Consider the following 24,436-nt stretch of genomic DNA (forward strand, 5'->3'; position numbering starts at 1 on the left):
ATTATGGGGCCACCGCCATCCCGTGAAGTGCCACAGCGTTCCACCCATTACAGAAACCAAGACTCCACTGAATGGAGGCCAGACATGTTGCTATGGCAATGAGATAGGCTGCCATGGGAACGGGACAACGTGCCCCACCCCCATCTCTACCCTGAAGCCGTCTTCCAGGATCTTTCAAATTATCGCTACTACTGTGAGCTCATGTCAAAGCATGGCATGACAGGGGGCTGCTGTTGATATTTGGAAGGTGCTTCCTCTCCCAAACAGCCTAGGGTGCGGCTCTGTGCCTCTGAGAGAGGAGTCAAACTCCATACCTATTTGATAAGTGAGTTATTCTACTCCCTGAACCCAATCCTTTCTCTGATGAAGACTGTGGCTGGGAAGAGGATGAGGGGGTCTCTGAAATGTGCTCTTAGGCAGCCCAGTTTTACAAAATTCCCTGCGACCCCCCAAACCCTTCCTCACAGCCTTGAGTTTAGGCAGATGGAAGATAGGAGTACGTGCGTGCGTGTGTGTGTGTGTGTGTGCATGCACATGAGTGCTGCTTCAGGGACAGGGTCCTTCTAAAAAGCAAGCCTGTCTGTGTGAGTGATGGTCATACACATGTGTCTGTGTGACCCTGTGTGTGCATGGGTCCCTCTAACTACAGTTCAGGATTTATCAGCCCCCACTGCTACCCAAGTGCCCTCGAGGATGTCTGTTCTAGCTGATCTAGAGGGCCTGCTTCAGCAGGCAGCAGGAGGGGGGCTGGGTCCTATGCTTCTTGCCCCAGGAAGATGCCAGGCTTTACAGCTCTGTATCTTGGGCAAAAAGGATCTTTGGTTTCATGGGGTTCCCAGCCTGACGGCTCCCTAGATTGGAGAGAAGGTTCAGGGCAGGCTGGAGGCTGTGAGGGGCTAGAAACATTCCTGGACCCGGGGGATCCTATTTGCCTATCCAGACTTTCTGGGTGAGCTCAGGTAGCTAGGACACGGGAGTCCAGAGACACAAAGGTAAGGCTGCCTAGGGGCACTCAGACCCACTCCTTCCTGCAATCTCTGGACAGTCCCCAGGGGATGAATAATCCTAATCTGAAAGGCCTGGGTATCCCTCACTTGAGGAAGGGAATGCAGGAGGGTCTCTTCCCAAACCCCACCCCTTTGGGGGAGTCTGTTAGAATAGCAGGCAGTTGGTCTCACACCCTGGTGGAACAGAATAGGGGGGCAGGGACATTCTTGCCTCTAGGACTACTCTTAATATACTGACGTGAAGTACAGGAGTATCCGCAGTATCCGCAGTGTGCTAAACTGCCCCACTTCATCCTCACAACAGCTGCAGGAGGTGAGCAGTATCATCCCCGTTGGGCAAGAGAAAAATTGAGGCTTGGGGAGGATGAGTGGCATGTCCAAGGTCACACAGCAAAAAAGTTCCAGAGCCAAGGCCTGCCCCCTCCAGTTTCACTCCAAACACCACAGTCTTCCTACACCCCACGGTCTTTTTTCCCTTCTCTCTGGCCCTACCGTGCGTCAGGCTACCCCTTTTCCTGAACGATTTATCCTAGGAAGTACATCTGGCAACCAGGGTAGTTCCAGGCCAATCCTTCTCCAGTCTGCTTCAATAGGCACACAGGCGAGGTTGCCGGTGCCCAAGCAGGCCTCCCCACCTCCAAACTCCTGTCAAGGGCCAACCATCTGAATCTTGCCCCTGTTTTCTCTCTCTGGAAGCAGCCTCCCCAGTCCAGACTTGGTCACAGGGAGTAAAGGGTGGCCCGGCCTTCCTCATCTTCTGTGGCCACTTCCATTTTAGAGCCGCCGCCAGAGCCCAGAGTGTCTCCAGCAGGGATGGGGGCTGGGGTCAGGACATACAGCCCCAGGTTCACCACCTTCTCAGGGTTTGGTTTTTTTTTTAATTATTTTTATTTATTTATGATAGTCACAGAGAGAGAGAGAGGCAGAGACATAGGCAGAGGGAGAAGCAGGCTCCATGCACTGGGAGCCCGACGTGGGATTCGATCCCGGGTCTCCAGGATCGCGCCCTGGGCCAAAGGCAGGCGCCAAACCGCTGCGCCACCCAGGGATCCCACCTTCTCAGGTTTTGTTTGATCCTGTTTTCTCCAAAGCTGCCGATTTTGTCTTAACAACTGTCCTTTCAGTTTATTACCTTTACAAAATGTTAGAAAGGACCGCTTTTGACAAATGGCTGGCTGCTTACTCCCAAAGCCCCTGAAAAACACCAAAGGAGCAGAGAAGCATGAATTCTCAAGGACAAAGAGAAGGGAGAGGAAGCCACAACAGATGAGAAAGGACAAGCAGATTTTGAAGACAAAAATTAGGCAAAGGGCTTGGCAGAATGAGGGAGACTACAGCCTCAAGGCCAGCAAAGGGGGTTCCTGATGCACGCCAGGACAGTCTCAGGCCTGGGAGGTCCTGGGGTGAATCCTGGACTAGAATGGCAGGGGGAGGGGGTGCTGGCTGGAAATCAGCATATGGAAAACCAAGACTTCCCAAGTCCCCTCCCCCTCTCCGCAGCCCACGCAGCCAGGCTACCTACACCCTGGGAAGGGACTAGAGTTTCATCCCTTAAGGACACAGTGGAGACCTCGAGTCACGGTGACACAGGCACAATGAGGATGGAGCTGAAGAGAGTAGCTATAAAGAGAGGGACTGTGTGACAGTCTTCATAAGTTTGTCTATCCAGCCCCATTCCAAATCTCTTTCCCCAGATGTAGGTAATAGGAGTCCCCTCCCCATAGAAAAGGCCTCAGATACTGATATTGGACATGGCTGTCTTTGTCTACCTGGGCTGCTCTAACAAAATACTAGAGACTGGGTGGCTTATAAACAAGAGAAATTTGGGGCGCATGGGTGGCTCAGTCAGTTAAGCGGGAGCTTTTGGCTCAGGTCACCATCCCGGGGTCCTGGGATCAAACCCTTGCATTGGGCTTCCTGCTCAGCAGGGAGCCTGCTTCTCCCTCTCCCCTCTGCCTCCTGCTCCCCTTACTTGTGCTCTCTGTCAAATAAACAAAATCTTTAAAAATAAAATAAAGTGGGGTACACCAGCATGAGCCTACTGTGCATACTGAATTTCTAGGGCACTCCAATCTGGATGGAGGCCAAACCAAAAACAAAACAGAGAAAAAAAAATTTTTTTTAAACCCCCAAACCACCTAGTCTGTAATTAATATCCACAGGGGGCATAAGAGAATCTGTATCCATAAAACAAGTAGTGGATGCAATTAGCCAAGGAATAACCAAGGATCAGAAAAGGCCCTTGGAAGTAAAAAATATAGGAGAAAAAAATGTGTAGGGAAATTGAAGAGCTGGAACGTAAAGTTAAGGAAATGTCCTAGAAGGTAGAACAAAAAGAACTCAGGGAGGGGCACCTGGCTGGCTTGGGAGGAAGAGCATGCAACTCTTGATCGATCTTGGAGTTGTAAATTCGAGCCCCATGTTAGGTGTAGAGATGACTTAAAAATAAATGTCTAAAAAAAAAGAGAGCTCAGGAGATTAAATATGCAATGCTTAGAAAACAAACAGAACTTGCAATATGCTACTAATGTGAGTTCCAGAAGAGAGAAGAGAAAACAGGAGGGAAGAAATGATCAAGAAATCAATGCAGGACGATTTTCCAGAATGGAAGGACACGAATTTCCAGATTGAGGGCATCCACCCAGTGCTCACCACATGAACAGAACAGACCCACACCAGGGACAAAGGGAAGGGGGCACCAGCTCCCAGAGATAAAACCACAGGAGCGGAGTTGGGACTTGGAGTGGCTCCAGACTTGTTATAATCTGAAAAACAACTTCCAATTTCAGAGGGAAAATAAATTCCAACCTAGAATTCTATTCACACCCAAACTATAAAGAGTAAGAACGGAATGGAAACATTTGTAGACGTGCCAGGCCTGGAAGTGCTTGCCTGTCAGGCACGCGTTCTCAGCAAGCTCTGGGAGCACATGCTCTGCTTCAACAGAAGTGCAGCCTGAGAGAAAGGAACCCCCAGAGCCTGGACACAAAAAGCCAGGTCGGTGGGGAGCAGCAAAGAGGTCCCCAGACAGTAGTGTGCAGCCACGGGGAGCCCGGGTGGCTCAGTCATCAGAGAGTCCGACTCTTGGTTTCAGCTCAGCGTCATGCGATAAAGCCCCGGGTGGGTCTCTCCACTCATGGCACAATCTGCCTGAGATTTTCTCTCCCTCTGCCCCCTCCCTGCCCGCCCCCCCCCCCGAAATAGTGTGCAGCCAGCCTGGGAGCACGAGGCTTTGGGGAGAAAGTCCCACTGACCGTGTGTGAACACGGCAGCAGGCAGAGAAGGGGTCTGGAGGATCCGGGCAGAGTTCACAGGCTCCTGGGAAAACAAGGAGTGGGAAAGATGAAGGGGTATTCTGCGATGAACTTCATGAAAAGCAAAAAATTACGTATGGAAAAATTACATTAGACACTGTGAACAATAATTGAATTACAATGATGTAAATACTGGCTTTTGATTTTGCCAAAATTGGAGGGATGGAGTATAAGAGAAGTCTTCATCTGCCATGAAAGATGATCAATAAATAATGTATGAAATTGGAAAATGAAGACATGGACGGATCGATAACCTTAAGAAGTATAAACGGCCACCAAATAGAGCAAATAGCCCAGAGAGTCAAAAGGCCTTGTCTCTGTGCAGCCAGACTAGGGGCCGAGGAGTGGGGTGGGGGGGGCCTGGGAGCTCGGGCCGGACTGGTGACCGCTAGGTTTCATTATCAGCCTTTTGGAGCTATTGCTTTTTTAAAACTAGAGTATTTCTTTTTCTTTTTTTTTAAAGATTTTATTTATTTATTCATAGACAAAGAGAGAGAGAGAGGCAGAGACACAGGCAGAGGGAGAAGCAGGCTCCACGCAGGGAGCCCGACGTGGGACTCGATCCTGTGTCCCCAGGATCACACCCCAGGCTGCAGGCGGCGCTAAACCACTGCGCCACCGGGGCTGCCCAAGTATTTATTTTTCTGATAAAAAGTAAGAAATGGCTGGCTCAGCATATGACTCTTGATCTTGAGGTTGTGAATTCAAGCCCCACGTTGGGCGTAGAGCTTACGTAAAAGAATAGATGGAGGGACACCTGGTTGCTCAGCAGTTGAGCGTCTGCCTTTGACTCAGGGCATGACCCCGGGGCCCTGGGATCGAGTCCTACATCGGGCTCTCTGCATGGAGCCTGCTTCTCCCTCTGCCTGTGTCTCTGCCTCTCTCTCTCTTTCTGTGTCTCTCATTAATAAATAAAATCTTTTAAAAAAAGAGTAGATGGAAGGGAGGAAGCAGGAAGGTAGGAAGAGGCCTATTTTCTAGGAAGTGTGTTCCTGGATAGCATTTCCCTAACAGCCCTGCCCCACCCCAGCCATCCTCCTGCTGGTGACACATCCATGCACAAAACCCTCGGCACCACCCATCAGACCCACGGCCTGCATCACCACATCACCACATCCCCACAACACACACACACATACACACTCTCCTCTGAGCTGCTTCACCGGCATGCCCTCCTCTGGCAAAGGGATCTTCCAGTTTAAGCTTTTTTGGACAATGGAACATATCTCCGCTGCCACTTGGGGGAAAGCAGTTTATCATGTTTCTTGCTTTCGTGCCTCAGGGATCGGTGCCTGGTCCCACAACACTGGGTGTGTCTCATCTCAGGAGCTCCCCTCTAACCAGGCTCTCCCACGAGCCCCTACCAATCCTCTCTTCCCCCAGGCCCCCACAGCTCCCAAGACCTGTGTGACCCCCCTTCCATTCTCCTGGGTAAGCACTTGAGCAGGCTTCAGGTTGGGATCACCCCAACCCTGTGGCTGAATTCCTGCTCCTCCAAGGTCCCCAGAGCCAGCGATAGAGATGCTTGGTTCTGCCCACCCCGGTCCCACAGCTCCAACGTTCTGGTCCGAGCCCCGGTGCCTCCCCAGGGCTCTCCTAGTAATTACTCCTGGAGGGCCCACCCACACATGGCAGCCCAGGCCGGTTATTAAACTCCATTCTGGGTCTTTCTTTCCCTTGAAAGGCCCCAGCTGCTCATCGCACTGAGCTCAACGCCCCCATCTGATTGAAAATTCCTCCAAGGAGCCAGCTGGGCTCTCCGGACCGGGTTGTTGAGCGTGATGTGGGCAGGAGGTCAGGAGAAAGAAAGACATGTCTGGTTTTTTGTTTTTTGTTTTTATCTTTTCTCCTGCTTCCCTGTTCGCTCTATATGGGCAAAAGCAGGACCGGCCCGAAGGTGCTTATCTCCTGAACTTGAAGGCTCGGTAAGGTCCATTTCCACCCCTTACACCTTCCTCAGGGCAGTGGCCATGGCAAGAGTTTCCCACCACACCAACAGCAGCCTGTCGGGCTCTAGGAGCTGTCAGCCTTGTCTCCCTCCAGCGTCTCCCTCTGCTCAGCACACCCAGCCCTGGTCACCACGCGCGAATCTCCTTGGATTTGATATCAAGGAGCAAAGTGGGATTTGGGGCCATTTTTAGAGAAATCCTGGGTACCCCTTGTCTCCTGAGAGAGGCCTGGCCTCCGGCAGGCCCAACCCCCCCGCACACACCCAGCCGTGGGATCTGACCGGAGGGCCAGGCTGCGCCTGGATTTATGCCTCCCCTGACTGGTTCTCACGTCTGGGCTCTGCCCCTCTGGGAAAGGGCAGGTGCCATACAGCCCTTCCCTGCAGCCTCCAGCCTCCGCCAACATCACAACCCTGACCTTGAGGTGACACAGCCCGGGGTCTACATGTGGGATCCTGGGGAGCCTCCGTGAGAAAAAGTGGACCCTGGGCTGACAGAGCTTGGGAGATAACCGGAGAGGGGTCCTGCCCGCCCCTCCTTTCCACACCACGGCCCGGAGCCCTGCATAGCCACAGGGCAGAGAGGAGAGACTCCCGTGGGAACGCCACCCCCCGCCCCGGGTTATCCCCACCACCGTGGAAATGGACGAGTCCAGGTCGGGCCCCTGAGAAGGAGTCTGGACACAGCAAAGCCTAGATCCCGGAGCTGACCGCCCAGGGTTGGAGCATACCTCCCACAGGGCACTCACTCTCATCGGGTAGGGCAGACTGCATAGACGGCTCTTCCTTGGAAGCAGGCTGCACCTGGACTCTCTCCTTGCCACTGCCCCCAGGGCCTCAGTTCTGTCCTGTGGGGCTGCACCAACAGGGCTGACCCTGCTTCCCTGGGAGAAGCTTTCAAGGGCCCATGATCCCTGGGGCTTCCCTCCTGGCTGCCCTCCTGTCCAATGCGTCCCTCTCCTGCGGGCTTATCCACACTTATTTACACCTATGTTCCACTGCTGGTGTCATCTGGTTAGAGAGTGCCTAGGGCCAGGGGGCACCCCGACCCTTGAGCTGGACCCCCTGGCCCTGCCCTTGCCACAGGAGAGCCCTGTGAATCTAAAATGTACTGAGGCCCCTGCTGCCCTGCACCGCTGCCGGCTGTCTAAGCCGCAGCTGGGCCCTGGGCTTCAAGGAGCTCCCGCCCCCCCCCACCACGGGAAAGCAGCGCTCCCTACTGTGAGGCTGCAGCTCAGCACCTCCTCTTTTGAATCCCATGGCTCTGCCAAGCACATCTGACCCCTGCAGCCACACGGGCTGGGCCAGGAGTCACAGGCTGGGCGCTCCACTTGTCCCTCACCCGCCCAGTTGGAGCTCTCTGAAGCTCCAGCTGCCTCCTCTGAATGGTGGGTACCAGAGCACCCCCTTTCCAGGGCTGCCAAGAGAATAGAAAACACCTCACCATGCAGGGTAGGTGCCCCGTAAAGAGGCCTGGGGTCACTGGCATTCAGAGGCAGCCTCGGGGCTGACCTGTCTCCCCACTCGCTCCAGCTCCTCCTGCTCTGGGGTTAGGGGAGGGGCACAGGGAGAGGGTGGCCAGTCGCCTGCCTGGCCAGGACAGGTCCCCGTCTTGTCAGTCTCTGCAGGAGACAATCTCATTCTGCAGTCGCTGTCCTGAGATTCCCGACTGATCCTCCATCAGCAGAGCACCTCGAGGTGGGGAGAAGTGAGATTCTGGGGTGCCCCCACCATGTAACACAGGATATGGCCCAGGGGAGATGCAGGGCCCCGCTGTGCCACGCACCGGCGATAAATTACCTCCTAGGTCTTGGTTTCCTCTTGTGTTAGAGGAACGCTGGTCTGCTCGCCTCCCAGGGCTGACGTGGACGTTGGGAGGAGACCCTTCTCCCTCCAGGCTCTTGGACCTCCTCCCTCCCAGTTGTCATTGCTGGACGTGCAGGTCTTACCCCTTCATTTATCAAAGACTTTGGCTTCTGACGTACAGCCTTCCTCTACCCTATGCCCTCTGCAGTCCTTCTGGATGACATCACGATTCACGCAGACGGTGACCTGGCCAGCACCCTGGCTGGCCTCGCTGCTCCTGGAGGGTCCTCCTGCCAATGACCTCATCCCTACATCCTGCTCTGGCTTTGCCACCACTTGTCACTGTTCTACCTTAGAAAAGACTCTCAAACATCCCACTCTCGACCAGCTCTTCGTCTGTCAGCTTTAGGCTTCAACTGTTCCACCCTCTTGTCCTTTCTTTGCCCAAGGCCCTCCACTTCCTTCCCCTTCATTCATCCTATCCCGTGATGTTCTGACTTCTTTCCCACACTCCGCTTGTAGTCCACAGTCTATCGTTCAGTAACATTTTTGCTAGGACCCCAAATCCCTCTGTCCCTCCTCTTTGATCACACCTGGCACCACCCCAGCCCTGGATGAAGCCAGCCACACACCGTCCTGATGTCCGCACCTGAGCAGTCAAGCACTGTGGTGGCTGCAGGGAGGCAGAGAACAGGGGAGACTGGCTTCCTACAAAGGTGCGATCTCCAGACATTAAATGTCTTAATTCCTCCCAGAAAACCTCTTAGTTTCCCTAGTCAGCTCCTTCTCACTTTCCATAACTATCTCAAGCCTTCTCTGTGTCCCTTATGCCTCCAAGCCCCTCCGATCCCCAAGCCCCAGCGGAGGTCCTTACTCTCTACTTGTCTGAGAAGATAACAGTCACGGCACAGACAGACCCTCGGCTTCCAGTACCTGGCAGGTAAACGACTGTGGGCATGCGCCCTGCCCTCTCATCTTCTCACTCCTACCTGCTCAGGAACCTTGCTATGGTGATTGGGAGGATTTCTTCCACTACACCCTCAGCATCACCAGGCACCAAGAAACCTTCCTCCCCCTTGCTCCCCATATCTCATCTACCACCCAGTTTTATTTCCTAAATGTTTCTCAAATCTATCCAATCTTTTCTCTCTCCAGCATGCCCACCTCTCCTAGTCCAACCTGGTTCTAAGGTAAACACAGCATAGAACTCAAGAACTTTCATGGTTGAGGCACCTGCATAGCTCAAATAGTTAAGTGTCTGACTTTGGCTCAGGTCATGATCTCAGGGTCCTGGGATACCCAGGATGGGCTCTGTGCTCAGCCAGGGTCTGCTTCTCGCCCTCCCCAACTCGTCCCCTGCTCATGCTCTCTCTCTCTCATATAAATAAATAAATAAATGAATGAATAAATAAATAAATAAATAAATACATTTAAGAAAAAGAAAAGAACTTTCATAATTTGACACTCAAGTCAGCTGCATAATGAGCTCTGGGACATACTGCCTAAGCTTACAGGCCAACTGCATCAGTTATTGTCAGTGTGATCCCAGGCAAGTTCCTTTCTGAATCCTCCCGTATCTGTTTCCTCATCTATAAAGTGGAATAATAAAGGAACCACGTCATGTAGTTATCAGGAGAGTAGAACGCATTAGGCACTTAAAATGGCATCTGGCACATAATAAGCATACAGCAAGCATTTGCTCTTACCATCTTCTGCCTCTCCATCTCATGTCTCATCCCACTTCTTGTCTAGTCACACTGGCTTTATTTGGGCCTTATTCTCATCATGTTTCCTCTCTCCACAGGGCCTTTGCACATGCTGCTCCCATTGGGACTCTATTTCTTTCCCTCTTCAGGCTATTCATTGCCTGCCTGTGTAGCCTTGCTCCCCATATCCCATCTACCACCCAATTTTATTTCCTAAATGACAACTCAAGTGTCCTTTGTTTGGAGATGCCTTCCCAGAGCCCCCTGACTGTACTGGTCGTCATTATTATTTTATATTTATGTTGTGATGATAATCTATCTCTCCTACAGACTGTGAGATCCATGAAGGGCAGAAATGGTACTTATTTTTGTCACCTTTGTAATCCTAGCATCTAGAAAAGTGTCCGACAAATAACAAATGCTTAATGAATATTGTCTAACGAATAAAGAGCACTAAGGCCTATTCAAATGCTTGATAAATATTTTTTCAATCTGACAAGACAGATACCCCACGTTGAGGGATTTTAAAAATTTTTCCCCTGGCATCAGATACTTCCTTCACTGCCGACCACAGTGCCTGAAAATTCTCCAATAAGAGTTTACTTGGGGGGGGGGGGGTGGCACCTGGGTGGCTAAGTAGGTTAAGCATCTGCCTTCAGCTCAGGTCATGATCCTAGAGTTCTGGGATACAGCCCTGCATTGGTGGGCTCCCTGCTCATCTAGGAGCCTGCTTCTCCCTCTCCCTCTGCTGCTCCCCCTGCTTGTACATCCTTTGTCTCTGACAACTAAATAAATAAAATCTTAAAAAAAAAAAAAAAAAAGAATTTACACCAGATCCTTCTGTCATTCAGTAAGGGTGTTACAATCTCAGAGGACCAAACATGTTTATTGGCCAACACATTAGTAACAGAGATTAGCTCCTCTAAGTCTTTTTTTTTAAAAGTAGACTGAGGTGGGGCTTGAGCTCACCACCCTGAGAACAGAGAGTCAGATGCTCTATTGACTGAGCCACACAGGCACCCCATTTCTACTAAGTTTTTACTGCTCCCAGCTGGTGCAGAGAGCACCACCCTGGAGGCCAAGAACAAAAACTAAAGTGTCTGGCACCCTAGGAGCCACCCAGCATCTCCTTCATGCTGCAGATTTAGGGACTGAGGCCCAGAGAGGGGAAGGGAGGGGCCCAACGTCACACAGCAAATTCGTGGTAGAGTCAAAACCAGAACCCAGGTCCCAGACAGCCAGCCCAGAGCTAGTTCCCCAGTTCACTCATTTGATAAGTGCTAAACACCACTTTGGGCAGGAAATAGACGCCCGTACACAGGTTCATCTGATCTGGGACAGCTGAGGTGTGTGCTCTCCCAGAAGGGCTTGCCTCGCTAGGTAGAAGCCCATAGCAGAAGGACAGCCAATGCCAGGCTGAATCGGGGCCTGCTTGAAGGACAAGGGGTGATATTTGAAATGTGCCCAGAAGGATGAGCAGGAGAAGCCAGGAGAGGGCACCGTAGGCTGAATAAGTAGCACCCACCCGGGACTCAGGGGCCAGTGTGTGTATGGAGAGCAGTCCCAGGCTGTAAGCAGGGGCTAGGGGACAAGAGAAGGGAGCCGAGACTGGGCCCAGAAGGCTGTGCAGGAAGGCCACCTCACCTTCTACAGCAGGTGCCCGAAACCCCGGAGGGCTGCCCTTCCCTTGCACCAACGCTAGGTCCAAGGGAGGCAGGCATGCAGCCCTTCCCCCAGCTCCCTGCCTCCAGAGAGCCCCACAGGGTGCTGCCCTACAGGGCGCTGCCCTACAGGGTGCTGTGGTGTCCTTCCCCACCAACGGCTGCTGCTGACCAGGGCCCCAAGTTCCCGGGGCCTGGCTTTGTCCCAAACAAGCCAGCAAGAGTCCCCCATGTTCCAGAAGGAAATTGAGGCAGTCAGGGACACAGCTAGGGTTAATGCAGAGGATGGAGCTGAAGGGTATGCATGGTGGTGTCTGGCTGGGAGGTGGGAAGCTGAGGTTTGGGGGCCGTCTCACCCCTGACCGCTGCAGTTCCCTGTAGGCCTCTGCCCCCGTCAGGGGGTTATAGGGCGAGGCCGCCGTGGGGCTGCTGGCGTCACAGGGCACAGAATCACTTTCCCACAGCCCTTCTTCCCCTGGTTCCTTGACTGCGTCCTAATCTGGTCACCCTTCACCCACCTAGCCCCGTCCCATGGGGGGGATTTATTACTGGCTGCCTTGTATCTACCCCAGGACAATAAATCAGGGCAGAGCAAAACCGCAACCAGCCACGCATAGAGCACATAAAAGGAGAAGGGGAAGCCACAAGGCTTCAGCAGAGCACCCAGGCCAAGCACCATGGCCAGATGCACAATGCCTCGCTGGGGACTCCTGCTGGTGCTCTGGGGCTCCTGCACCTTCGGGCTCCCTGCAGACACGGGAGCCTTCAGACGGTAACTGGGTGGGGGGGGCGGCGGGGAGTGTGGGGGGAGTGGGGCAGATGGGGACAGGAGTTCCCACCTTCCTAACTCCCTCGGCTTCCAGATGGGGGGTGTCATCCATCCTCACCATCAGCAGGGCAGGGAGATGCGGTCCTGTGGAGAGAGAGGACTCGCCCAAGGTCACACGGCCAGTGGTGGCACATTTCTCAGACTGAAGAGCCAGGTCATTTGATCTCTGCCCAAAGCTTTTGTTCCTTGCACGGATCACCAGGGGTGCTGTGGGGACCCGGATGATTAAGACCTATCTCTTGCTCTCAAGCCTCTCACAGCCTAATTATTAAGAAGGGGGTGGCATGGGCAAGCCTGCCAAGGAGAAACTGTACAGTGGTTGAAGACGAGCCTTCTAGAGCTAAATTGTCTTGGTTTAAATCCTGCCTCACCAGCACCCCTCACTAGCTCTGAAAGCATGAGCGAGTCACTTAACCTCTGGAGGTCTCAGTTTACCATTTTGAAAACAGAGATAATAACAGTGTCTACTTCGCAGATCGGCTTTGAAGATTTAATGAGATAAAGGATGTATAGCCTTCAGCGTGATGCCGACAACGCTGTAAAAACCCAGCTGCCAGTCGTCCTATAGGGTGGATTGTCACCAATGTTAAAAGAAAAGGCTTAAGGCAGTCAGGAGGAGGGAGGCATAACTTAACACCCAAATCCAGGCCCAGGCCCTATGGGAACTGGGCTCATTACGTTCGTTAAGGCTGGGGTGTGGGGAGGATGACAAGGGACCTCAAAAGGAGAAGGTCTCAGTGTGGGGAGAGTGGTGGAACCTGAAGGCCTCAAGGCAAGAGGGCAAGAATCTTTTTTAAAGATTTCATTTTTGAGTCCTCTTTATACCCCATGTGGGTCTTGAACTCACAATTCCAAGATCAAGAGTCACATGTTTTAGTGACTGAGCCAGCTGGGTGCCCCTAAGAGGGCAGGTTTTTTTTTTTTTTTTTTTTTTTTTTTTTTTTTTTAAATTTATTTATGATAGTCACAGAGAGAGAGAGGCAGAGACATAGGCAGAGGGAGAAGCAGGCTCCATGCACTGAGAGCCCGACGTGGGATTCGATCCCGGATCTCCAAGATCGCGCCCTGGGCCAAAGGCAGGTGCCAAACCGCTGCGCCACCCAGGGATCCCAAGAGGGCAGGTTTTAACAGCCATAGGCATTTTACAGGCTTAGCACCTAGGATTTCACAGGATCTTTTCACATGACCCAAATTGTCCTCCCGACAACCCAGCAGTCCCACTTTAAGGTGAGGACACAGAGGCTCCGGGAGGTAGGTCCCCTATGAGAGGCTGAGCCTCAGCACACATTGGGCCTTTTGTTTCCAAATCTTCTTGCCCTGCTCTGAGGCTCCCAGAGGGCCACTGCTAGGGTAGGGGTGTGGGGTGAGAGCGTGTACCTGAGCGCAGCCCCCACCCCCAGGGTAAAGACAGAGCAAGGTAGAAGCATTCTCCCCTGTTCTCTTTAAAAAGAGAAGAAGGGGTTGGGGGGCCAGGAGAGCAGAAAGAGGCTTTTGAAACACAGAAGGTCGCCACCTGCTATGTGGGCAGGGTCCTGCAAGGCACTTTGGGAGCTCCGAACACAGGATCCCATTCTCCAGATGCTTTCCTAGCCTCTCGTACACACACTCTCCGTTTATTGAGCAGTGGGCTGCTCATTTGATCTGCAGTGAGGCGGGACTACGGTTTCATCCCTTTTTTTAAAAGACTTTATTTATTCATGAAAGAGGCAGAGACACAGGCAGAGGGAGAAGCAGGCTCCCTGCGGGGAGCCCAATGTAGGACTCGATCCAGGACCCCGGGGTCATGCCCTGAGCTGAAGGCAGATGCTCAACCACTGAGCCCCCCAGGTGCCCATGTTTCATCCCTTTTTATAGAGGAGTTAATGGGGGTGGGGGCTCACAAAAGGCCCAGAGGGGTTCGGTAAGCTGATCAGAATCACACAGTAATAGGGGTTTCAGCATCCGCTCACAACTACTGTATCCTCACCACCAGACAACACCGCCGCCACGAACGTTAGGCTGTGCAGCGCTGGCTGTGAGTGCCCCAGGAAAAATGAAGCAGGAGCCCAAGCAAAGGTGGGGAGTGGAGGGGAAGGAACTTTCTGAAAGGAGAATGGGAAAAGTAAAGGTCCAGAGCAGAGGCTGTTCAGGGTAGATGGTAGAAAATGCACCCTCCTTGGGATCAGGCCTTCTCTGTTCCTCCATTTTTCCCATCTGTAAAATGGGAAGAATCACCCACCCTGTGGGATGGCTGAGAATAAGATCATAACCGTGAAACTGCTTTGTGAACAGTAAATGGTGACATGACTGTGACAAGTCATTTCCATTAAGATGTGGCGCTGGCTGGCAGGAAAGCTGCATTTTGGCCCGTGGGCATGAGGGGGTCCGGGAGTGCCGGGTGTGAGCAGGAAAGGACAGTAGAGGTAGACCAGCATCTGGAAAGGAAGACTGGTTCTCCGTCAACTGGGCCGCAATCCTGGGACCTCCTGGCCAACAGCTAGGGGCATCTCCCTCCAGGCTTCCACAAAGAGCCTTCACAGGGGAGCCCTGGGGATGCTCTCTGGGAAACAACCAGACACAGTGCTTCGAATCCCTGCTCCACCGTTTCCGAGTCACCTCATCCCTACGAGCCTCCAATTCCTCATCACACAGTGAGGACAAGGATGGCCTCATGAGGGCTGCGTCAGGGCGTGTGTAGCGTTTGGCACTCACCAGGTGGCCGCTCTGGGTGTGCTTTCCCCACCCCCACCCCACCCCCACCCCCGGCGTCTTTGATTCTGCCTCCCAAAGGTGAGCGGCAGGAGTCAGGGAAAGAAGCATAAAGCCTGGGACTCCAGCTCAAGGACATCTTTCCAAGGGCAGGGGGCACGGGGACTCTGGAGACGCTGGCTGCTTCCCTCCCTTGCCATCCCCCCACCCCTCCACCCCCTCCACTGCACCACCCCACCCCTGGACTAGCAGATCTGGTCCAGCCACCCCCCCCCCAACTCTGGCCAGGTGTCTGCCTCGAACCCAGCGCAGAAGGCCCTGCAGGCGGCAGTGGGTGCCTGCTGCCACCTACAGGCCGCCCACAGCACTGGCTCCTCGGCCCCCTCGAGGGGAGCAGGCCAGCCACCGTCTCTCACTCTCGGGGCGGTCATCGGTCATCGGCCATCGATGACCATCGTAGCTTTCTCCTCTTCCTCCTCAGGCTCCTGGCCTGCTGGCGCTCCTTGAAGGCAGCGGGAGTCCTGATCCGTCCGTCTCTAGTACCTCGTGCAGGGCAGGCCTGGAGCAGGGCTCAACGTGTAGCTATGGAACGAGGAATGAGAGAGCAAATGGCTTTGTAGAGCTCGTGGTCAGAATCAGACAGTGTTGAGGATTATTTAATCAAGGGGACTTGCAAATTCTCTCTGAGAGGCCCGAAAGCACAAGGAGCAATTTGTAGGTGTCTGGGCGAGGGCAGAGAGTCGTACTAGAAGCTTCGGGGCCTCCACCATTATTGTGGGGGAGTACAGAGCTCTTCTGGGTTTTCCCTCCTCCGCCCTGGGCCAGGATCTTCCTCAAGAAAATGCCCTCCATCCGGGAAAGCCTGAAGGAGCGAGGCGTGGATGTGGCCGGGCTTGGGGCTGAGTGGAACCAGTTCACCAAGAGACTCTCCTCTGGCAACAGCACCTCCCCCGTGGTCCTCACCAACTACCTGGATGTGAGTGCCCGGCTGGGGCCTTGCTGCTCCATCTCCTTGCTCTCTGGGCCCAGGGCTTTCTTGGCTCTTTCCGCGCGGTCTCTGACGGGGTTGCTGAGGTATCTGGCAGCCCGTGACATGCCCATTGCAGCGCTAGGAAGGCTGAGGCATGGAGGGCAGAATGGAGCCCAGAGGCAGAGTTAGGCTGGGAACCCCAGAATCTAGGCTCTGGGCCTCGAGTGCAGGTGACCTGGTGGGCAGGACCGGAACGTGACCGCAGGGGCTGGCTTCTGTGACCGGGCTCCGCACAGCAGGACTGCTGATGGCCTCAGCAGCCCCTCGAGAGGTGGGGCGCCTTCCTGCTTCATTTTCAGCAGATTTATTTTGCCCTCTTGTCTCACTTCCTGAGAAGTCATAAGACTAAGGCGGTGCTAAGCCTTCCACCCAGGCCCCGCCGAAACCTGGAAACCCAGAGAAGGCTGTGAGGCCTTCGCATCTCACCCCGAGCGCCAGAGGGGGCATCGGGCAAAACCCCGAGGCCCAAGGCTCCCGAGCTCTTCCAGCTGCCTCTTCCGTTCCCTCCCTCGCTCACAGACCCAGTACTACGGCGAGATTGGCATCGGCACCCCACCCCAGACCTTCAAAGTCGTCTTCGACACGGGCTCGGCCAACCTCTGGGTGCCCTCCACCAGGTGCAGCCCTCTCTACACAGCCTGTGGTGAGCCCCCTCCGCCGCTCCTGCAGGGCCAGTGGTCCCTGTGCCCAGGCCCGCTCTGCGCCTAGCCAGGCCTGCCTCGCTCCCTCTGCCCCCGCTACCACCGCCCCCGAGAGGACAGACGAAAGTGTCCCCCATTTTCCTGATGCGACCGCCAAGGCAAATGGCAAGCATTAGGGGTCCCCAGCCCAGCTACAAGGCCATCACTCCCCTTTCCTGAGATCGGGCGAGGACTGAATTCTCAGACTCACCACAGGCCCTGGGCGTCTTCTACCCCTTTCCTCAGCCAGTAACCTCTTGCTGAGTGCTTGCTGGGACCAGAATCTTTTCCTCATCCCTGCATTCGAAACTTCTGTGACGTGCTTCATTCGAGACCGTTCTCATAGATATGGGCACATGACAGGAGCCCAAGGAACACAGTCCTTGGTTGGTGAAACACATTTTCAAGCCTCCAGCCTCAGGGCCACCCCACCCCGCACCTAAGTCCTCCACCACACGGGCCATACACCCAACGCACCTGCCTGCAAGGCCCCCTGCCCAGGGCTCCCTTGGACATACCTGAGCCTATGTCCCTCTGCCAGAGATTCACTGCCTCTATGACTCCTCGGAATCCTCCAGCTACATGGAGAACGGGACGACATTCACCATCCGCTACGGATCTGGGAAGGTCAAAGGCTTCCTGAGCCAGGACATGGTGACTGTAAGTGGGAGTGCCCCTAGCTCATCTGACCCCTGCCCTTCTCGTTCCCAGACCTCTCCTGCCACCCAAGGGCCCATACTTGGGTAGGGTACAGTTCAGCACACCTTGGAGCCTGGGGATTTGGGGAGCACCCCACCTTGCTGCCTGCCAGGGGCTGGTGAGTCAAAACAGCAGCACCCAGGACAGAGCAAGCCCAAGCTCCTGGCTGGGCACCGGATGATTGATGGGGGCCTTTATCTCTAACTCCCGTCAGTACTTATCCTAAGCCCTACAGCCTGCAATCAGCTGACCTCCTGAGGTCCCCTGGCTCTGGCTGGGCTTTCAACCAGACCTGGACTGAAATATCAAGGTCAGGTCAGTGTCAGCAGTCTTAGGGTCAGGCATAGGTTTTAAGGTCACAGTTGAGATTAGAGTATGGGATTAAGGCCAGGGCTTGGTTTTCTTTTTCTTTTGGTTTGCATCTGACCCTCTCTGTTCTGGGGTTTCTCCGGCTCCTGCTCTGTCAGAGTTATGGGAGGGGTACGCATAGAACGTGGAACAAATCAGTAGGAGCCCTTACCCTCCCCTTGTCTGTGAAACAGGGGAGAAAGCCTGGCTTTTTGAAGAAATCCTTACCCGTGCTGGGAGTAGGGAACTTAGGCCCAGTGCTGCCGGTGTGGAAGCTGGGGCCCTGGGGAGGGGGTGTGAGAGCTCCTGGCATCTCTTCTGTTACTGCCTGGCAGTAGTGCCTCCTCAGCCTCTGCCCCTCCCAGTCCCGGGGTAACCTCGGTTCTCTCTGGACCCCCAGAGCTTGCACGAGTAATAGAGGAGAGGATATGTGCGGGTGGGGGGATTGATGAAATGCTCTCATCCCAAATTCCTCCACCCCAGGGCATGTGGGCCCTAGACTAGACCCTGGCCTGGGGCGGGGCAGGAGGCCTGGTCTCCTCTGGTCCTTCCTCCCACAGGTGGGCGGAATCACAGTGACACAGACGTTTGGAGAGGTCACAGAGCTGCCCCTGATACCCTTCATGCTGGCCAAGTTTGATGGGGTTCTGGGCATGGGCTTCCCTGCACAGGCTGTTGGTGGGGTCACCCCCGTCTTTGACCACATCCTCTCCCAAGGGGTGCTAAAGGAGGAGGTTTTCTCAGTCTACTACAGCAGGTGAGCCTGGGGCTCCAGGGGCTGAGTCAGGGGTGGGGGGTGGGGGGAGGGTAGGAGGCAGGAGAGCTGGGAGAGCAGGAAGAGAGCTGGGGCTGGAATTTTTATGTGTTCATGATTAGGTGGTGTTCAATCCATATGTAGAGCTCCACTCCCAATATGGAAGCCACCACTTAAGTAAAAATTTTTTAAAAATTCAATATCTTTTTTACACTATCCATATTTCAATTGCTCAGCAGCCACAGTGGTAGCACAGATCCAGAGCAGTACTCATACAACTTTCTACAATGATGGAAGTGTTCTAGAGCAACAGGAAAATGCAGGGTCGGGGGGATGGAAAGTCAAGCGTTACTATGAGTAGCCCATGACCCCTCTCACACAGAAAGCTGACTTCATTCATTCATTCATTCATTCGCTCACTCATTGATTCAACAAATATTGGATGCTTATGTGCCAAGCACTGTGGGAGGTTCTGGGGTGCAGCCACAAACAGGTGTACAAGACACAGTCCCTGCCCTCACAGACCCCACAGTCTGGAAGGAAGACAAGAAACATCACAACATGATGGGCGACAATGGGGAGCATGAGGCTGAAACCCATAGGTGCCTTTCAACTGTGGACTGAGCTTACATGCACAGTTCAGCTAGCCTTGGGGAAGCCACTGTCCACTGTTGAGCAGGGCTGTAATCCACACCAAGCTGTTGGGTGTGGAAAGATAATAAGAGCTGGACACAAGGCATCATAAGAGTAGGAACACAAGGCTAGTGGAGGGAGGGTCAGGGTCCAGAGAAATCACACAGGTAAAACGGAGACGAGCAAAAGGGAGAAAAGAAAATGCGAGGTGTTGAGAAAAGACCACCAATTGGCCCTGCAGACAGGAGGAGTCTCAGGAAGAGCTGTTTTAGAGATGGAGCATGGCCAGATGGCCAGCAGTTGAGAGGAAGATGGAGAGATTCGGTAGGGAAGGGAACATCAGAAGAGGGTGCTGGCGGAGATGCAGGGAGGAGTAGAGAGAAGGGTGGGTATTTGGAAATGCTGCAGGAGGCTGGAGCGCGCTTGCAGGTAGAGGGAGAAGCCAGTGGAAAGCAAGAGACAAACCGTGGGAAGAAGGAGATCACTGAGGGCACAGGAGCCTGGAGGCCATGGGAAGGAGGAGGATCCAGCAGGCAGAAAGAATGGCCTTGTTGAGAAGGAGAAGAGGCCTTGCCTTCACCTTGACCCTGAGACAAGAAGGAGGGACCATCAGAGGGATCTTGAAATGTCAGGAGAGTCGCAGAGGGAGCTGGTGATAGCACGTTGCACCTCGGTATGGAATTTGTAAAAGGGCAGTCGAGCACGTTCGCTAGCATGACATGCGTACACCTAAACTCTCATGCACACATATGCTGGAAAACCGTCCCACACATGCACACTGGAAAGCAGCCCACACACACACACACACACACACACACACACACACCGGGGGCAGGTCCTGAGCTGTGGAAGGCATCGTGCAGCAGGGAGGAGAGGAAGGCAAGGGGGTCAGCTGTGGACTGGGCACCAGGAGCCTGGCTCCACTAACCCCACCCACCACTTGAGCGACTTCAGGCAAGTGCCTTCACCTAAAGGGTAAAAAAAGTGCATCATACCCACCACCACCACCTCCAACAAGAGGCCTATGAGGCTCAGCTGAAACATAGGCCTCCTTTCTGCTGTCTTTCTTTCTCTACAGAAATTCCAAGTAAGGAGCTGAGACCCCCTCACATGGCCTTGACCCTCCTGAACACCTGGTCCAGATTCTATACACCACCAACCCCAACCCGCCTTGGCAGGCCCAGCCTCTGCTGGATGCCGAAGTTCTCCATTCCTCTTTCTAGTTCGCCTCCTACCCCTTACCCACCCCCACTCCACCCAAGCACCTGCTCAACCTGCAGCTCCCCAAACCCAAGCGAGGGCGGGGCCAACTCTCATCTTGCTCTCTGCTTGTGCCGGTTCCTTCTCTGTGGGGATGCTTTATTGGGTGCAGCTGAACCTCCTCTGGTCTGTCTTGGGGAGGGGCAAGAAAGGTGGACAAGTGGTGTTCTTGCCGCTTCCCAGTCTTGCCATCCTTCCCGTCTCCCCTGTACCCTGGCCCAGCTTCCTTTGTTGCTAGGTCTTGAAGTTAGAGGTTATGGGTCTTCAGGAGCTCTGATCTTCCCTTTAGGAATTCTCACTTGCTCGGAGGAGAGGTCGTCTTGGGAGGCAGCGACCCCCAGTATTACCAAGGGAATTTCCACTACGTGAGCATCAGCAAGACTGGTTCCTGGCAGATCAAAATGAAAGGGTCAGGAGCCTTGGACCCTTCCTGCTCTCTGAAAATGCTGCTGCTGCTAGGGTGTGGGGCTGGGAAGGAGCAGTGCTACTATCTTGTCCTCTCTCCTCATACAGTCACTTCTCAAGGCACTGCCAACACTGGCTCTCTGAGTGCTCTGTCCAGGGCCGGGAACACGGAGCTATGAAGAGCAGAGGGGAGGGGGAGGGGGGCCACCGAGAGGGGGTGGTGGGTCACCTGAGGGAAGGGCCAGCACCTCTCCTTCTCCCGCACACGCCTTGCATCCTCTGGCACATCTCGGGACCCCCAGCAGGGCCTCACCATACCGGTTGGTGTCACATCAGCCTGCTGACTGATCCTCTAACTGGCCTCCCCCAGGGTGTCTGTGAGGTCGGCCACCTTGGTCTGTGAGGAGGGCTGCATGGTAGTGGTCGATACCGGTGCATCGTACATCTCGGGCCCCACCAGCTCCCTGAGGCTGCTCATGGACACCCTGGGGGCCCAGGAGCTGAGCACAAATGAGGTCAGAAGCTGGGGAAGCACCACCTGGCCCAGGACCCAGATTTACCCCAGGAAGCATCAGGTCCCAAACAGGGCCATCCTGGGCCTTCCCCTCCTCTCCTCTCTCTTCCCACGTGTGGCTTGGTCCCCCAGGGAGGGGGTGGGCCATGCACCCAGCCCTGCTGGGCTGTGTCTGCTGGTAGACTTCCCACACTCAACGGGGCTCCCTTTGCCTTCCCCTCAGTACGTTGTGAACTGTAACCAGGTGCCTACACTCCCCGACATCTCCTTCCACCTCGGAGGGAGAGCCTACACACTTACCAGCAAGGACTATGTGTTACAGGTGAGGCTCTGAGCTGTCCCTCCGACAGGGTAGGAGGGTGGGAGGGTGGGCAGGGACCCTTTAAAAAGGACAAGGCCTTATGCATGGATCACCTGCCACATCAGTGGTTCTCTAACTTTAGCTATATGTTAGGGTCACCTGGGTGCTTTAAAAATCCCAGCAATAAGGGGTGCCTGGGTGGCACAGCCTGTTAACTTCTGACTTGGTTTTGGCTCTGGTCATGAGATTGAGCCCCACGCTGGGCTCCACACTGAGCGCAGAATCTACTTGAGTTTCTCTCCCCCTCTTCTTTTGCTCCTCCGGCTCGTGCTCTCTCCCTCTCTCTAAAATAATAAACGAGGAAATAAATCTTTTTTAAAAATCCCAGTAACAAGCCACATCCCATACTTATTAAATCAGAACCTCTGGGGGTGGCACCTGGCCATCGGTGTTTTTCAAAACTCCTCAGGTGATTCCAATGTGCAGCAATGTTTGGAAATCACTGCGCATCCCCTTATCTGCATCTTCCAGGCAAATGCCCCAGTAAGGCTCTGCTCCTTACTCGACAGACTTAGAGTAGCTCAATACCTTTCCTCGGGTCAGAAGGTCTGCCAGACTGTAAGCTCGGGGAGGCGGCACTTGGCCTATGATGCATCGTTGGCCCAGTGTCTAGCTCGGTACTGGCATCCGGGAGGGCGCATGATGGCTTGAGAGGGCCAGGGCGGAGGAAGTGGATGGGGGAGGAAGGAGGGATGTTGCTGAGGACAGCTGCGGGGGTCAAAAGGCAAGGAGAAAGCCCATGGGCCAGGCAGTGGGGAAATCCTCTTGCTTCCCGCCAGGATCCCTATGGTAATGAAGACCTGTGCACCCTGGCCCTCCACGGTCTGGACGTCCCACCGCCCACTGGGCCTGTCTGGGTCCTGGGCGCCAGCTTCATCCGCAAGTTCTACACGGAGTTTGATCGGCATAACAATCGCATTGGCTTTGCCTTGGCCCGCTGAGGCCCTCTGCTGCCCAGGTGGGCCTTGCCTTCAGCCCTGTTAGAGCTAGAGCACCCTCTGGGACACTGCCCTGCCTGTGCCCTCACGCAGGGGCATGGGGTGTGGAGCTCCTCCCAGGCGCTCGCCTTGCCTCCAGCGCCAGCTCTTCCCTGCTTTGAGAACAAACAGAATAAAGACTTCATGTTCGAAACCCGTTGCACCTGGGCTCACTGGGGTCTGAAGCAAGAGGTGCAGCCATGTATCATGTGCAGATAAGACTGTGACACAGAATGACAAACTACACACTCACCTGCACACACAGGTTCCTACATACACGGATGATGCCACTGATCCCCGCTCAGCTGGAGTTGGTTGTTTACACACACAGTCAGATCCATGCTCCCTCTAGTCCCTGCAGGACCAGGGCTCATGCTGTGATAGTGTGCTGTGGGTCAGAAAGATGCTCCTAGTTGGCAGAAGCCTGCCTCAAGCTCAGGTCCCATTCTGCCTCTCGTGCACTGCAAACCCTCTCACCCCCTGGTCCACGTCACCATTTACACATGCAGTCCAAGACATCATCACCTGAAAATATAGCACGTCAGAGACATGACTGATAGTCCCTTTTTGCATGTGGGAAAACTAAGGCTCAGGGAATGGAAGGCATTTGACCAAGACGACTCGTTAAAATGTGAAAAGTTGAGATTAGAACTCAGCCCAGATGACTCAGATGCTAGGGGCTTTCCACCTTACCTGGTGCGGGTACACTTTCACAGGTACAGAGCTGCACACACCTAGCAAGGGGACACGCACACAAGCAAGCACACAGCCATGCACACTGCTGCCCCCCCCTCCCAACAGACCTGGGGCGCTCACATGGGACAGGCTGAAGTCTTCTCCCACTCTTGCTCCACCTACTATGGCATGGAGTGTATACGCTGGGGAATGAGACGCAGCACCGCCCTGAAGCCACAGACGCTGTCCCTCTTCACGGTAGTGGTTCACCCCTCTTTTGACCAAAAAGAGGTGAAGCACTGAGTGGCCCAACCAGGCCTCCTGGTAAACCTCATACCTCTAGAATTGCAACCTCTTGGGATTGTGCGGGACCCTGGGGCTCCCCAGGGCAGATTCCTGGAGGCGGGAGCTGTCTGCGGGGTCCCCGTGCAGAGCCAAGAGCATGAGCCTTGTGTTCAGGACCGTGGAGCCCAGCCTCAGATCACCTGCCCTTATTCTGTAAGCTCTCTTGTCAGCCTGGCTTTATTTCCTCACTGCAGAAAAGACAGAGTTGGGGTCAGTGAGTGTCCTTTCCAGCTTGACATCCTGGGGCTCCATGGTCTGGAATAGGCAGGTTTCTCCATCACCTCCCTGAGCCGTCCAATATGATAGCCACATAGAGCTTTTAACAGTAGAATCAAGTGTCACAGTGGCCACATTCCCGGTGCTGGACAGTCACATGTAGCTAGCGGCCACTGCACTAGGCAGCTCGGATATAGCAGAAGGCATATCTGCTATATAGGCAGCTCCCAGTACCGCAGCAGTTCCGCTGGGCGAAGCTGGATTCTGGACAGCAGTAGTGACAGCGGCCTTGTGGTTAGAGGTTCCTGAAGAGGCCAAAGGACAACTTGCAGAAACAGGAAAAGGCCCCTTCTCTGCAGGCACTTTTCTGGATGGCGCAGGCAGAGCTCTCCCACCCGGGCTGAGGACAAGAGAGCTCGGTTGCCCTTGGCGCATCCACCAAGCGCGGGCATCACCCGGCGTCGCCGGCCTCCCCAGCGAGGACACGTGTGGGCGGGGGAGGAAGGGCAGAGCCCCCGCTGGAGGGAAGGGCCTTTGAGGTGCAGCAGGGGACTCCTGCAGGAGCGCAGGGACGGGGAGC

The 24,436-nt window shown here is 54.4% G+C and overlaps 1 protein-coding gene and 1 long non-coding RNA gene across 11 annotated transcripts; one reads left to right on the top strand and one right to left on the bottom strand.

Moving 5' to 3' along the window:
• The first annotated feature begins 141 nt into the window (after positions 1 to 141).
• REN (renin) lies at positions 142 to 22,774 on the top strand. Of its 3 annotated transcripts, none has more exons than XM_077886625.1 (10): positions 142 to 325; positions 15,785 to 15,935; positions 16,509 to 16,632; positions 17,211 to 17,329; positions 18,277 to 18,473; positions 20,653 to 20,772; positions 21,139 to 21,283; positions 21,506 to 21,604; positions 22,053 to 22,126; positions 22,423 to 22,774. In XM_077886625.1, exons 2-10 carry the CDS (start codon positions 15,801 to 15,803, stop codon positions 22,625 to 22,627), a joined length of 1,218 nt encoding a protein of 405 aa, XP_077742751.1. In that variant the 5' UTR covers positions 142 to 325; positions 15,785 to 15,800; the 3' UTR covers positions 22,628 to 22,774. The 3 variants fall into 3 exon arrangements, with proteins under 3 accessions (XP_077742751.1, XP_077742750.1, XP_077742752.1); XM_077886624.1 differs by lacking the exon at positions 142 to 325 and adding an exon at positions 12,036 to 12,214; XM_077886626.1 differs by lacking the exons at positions 142 to 325; positions 22,053 to 22,126 and adding an exon at positions 12,039 to 12,214.
• On the bottom strand, positions 15,212 to 24,055 carry LOC144307073 (uncharacterized). Of its 8 annotated transcripts, none has more exons than XR_013374042.1 (10): positions 23,781 to 24,049; positions 23,437 to 23,567; positions 22,874 to 23,008; positions 22,172 to 22,736; positions 21,743 to 21,927; positions 20,369 to 20,751; positions 17,188 to 17,288; positions 16,881 to 17,051; positions 15,930 to 16,375; positions 15,212 to 15,541 (listed from the first exon to the last, which is right to left on the bottom strand). It is a non-coding gene; the product is annotated as an uncharacterized LOC144307073 (long non-coding RNA). The 8 variants fall into 8 exon arrangements; XR_013374044.1 differs by lacking the exon at positions 15,212 to 15,541 and having other exon boundaries at positions 15,583 to 16,375; positions 23,781 to 23,828; positions 23,922 to 24,055; XR_013374040.1 differs by lacking the exon at positions 15,212 to 15,541 and adding an exon at positions 19,569 to 19,690 and having other exon boundaries at positions 15,583 to 16,375.
• Positions 24,056 to 24,436: the final 381 nt, after the last annotated feature.

Source organism: Canis aureus, chromosome 38 (genome assembly GCF_053574225.1).
Source record: "Canis aureus isolate CA01 chromosome 38, VMU_Caureus_v.1.0, whole genome shotgun sequence".
In the NCBI taxonomy this organism is placed as follows: Eukaryota; Metazoa; Chordata; class Mammalia; order Carnivora; family Canidae; genus Canis; species Canis aureus.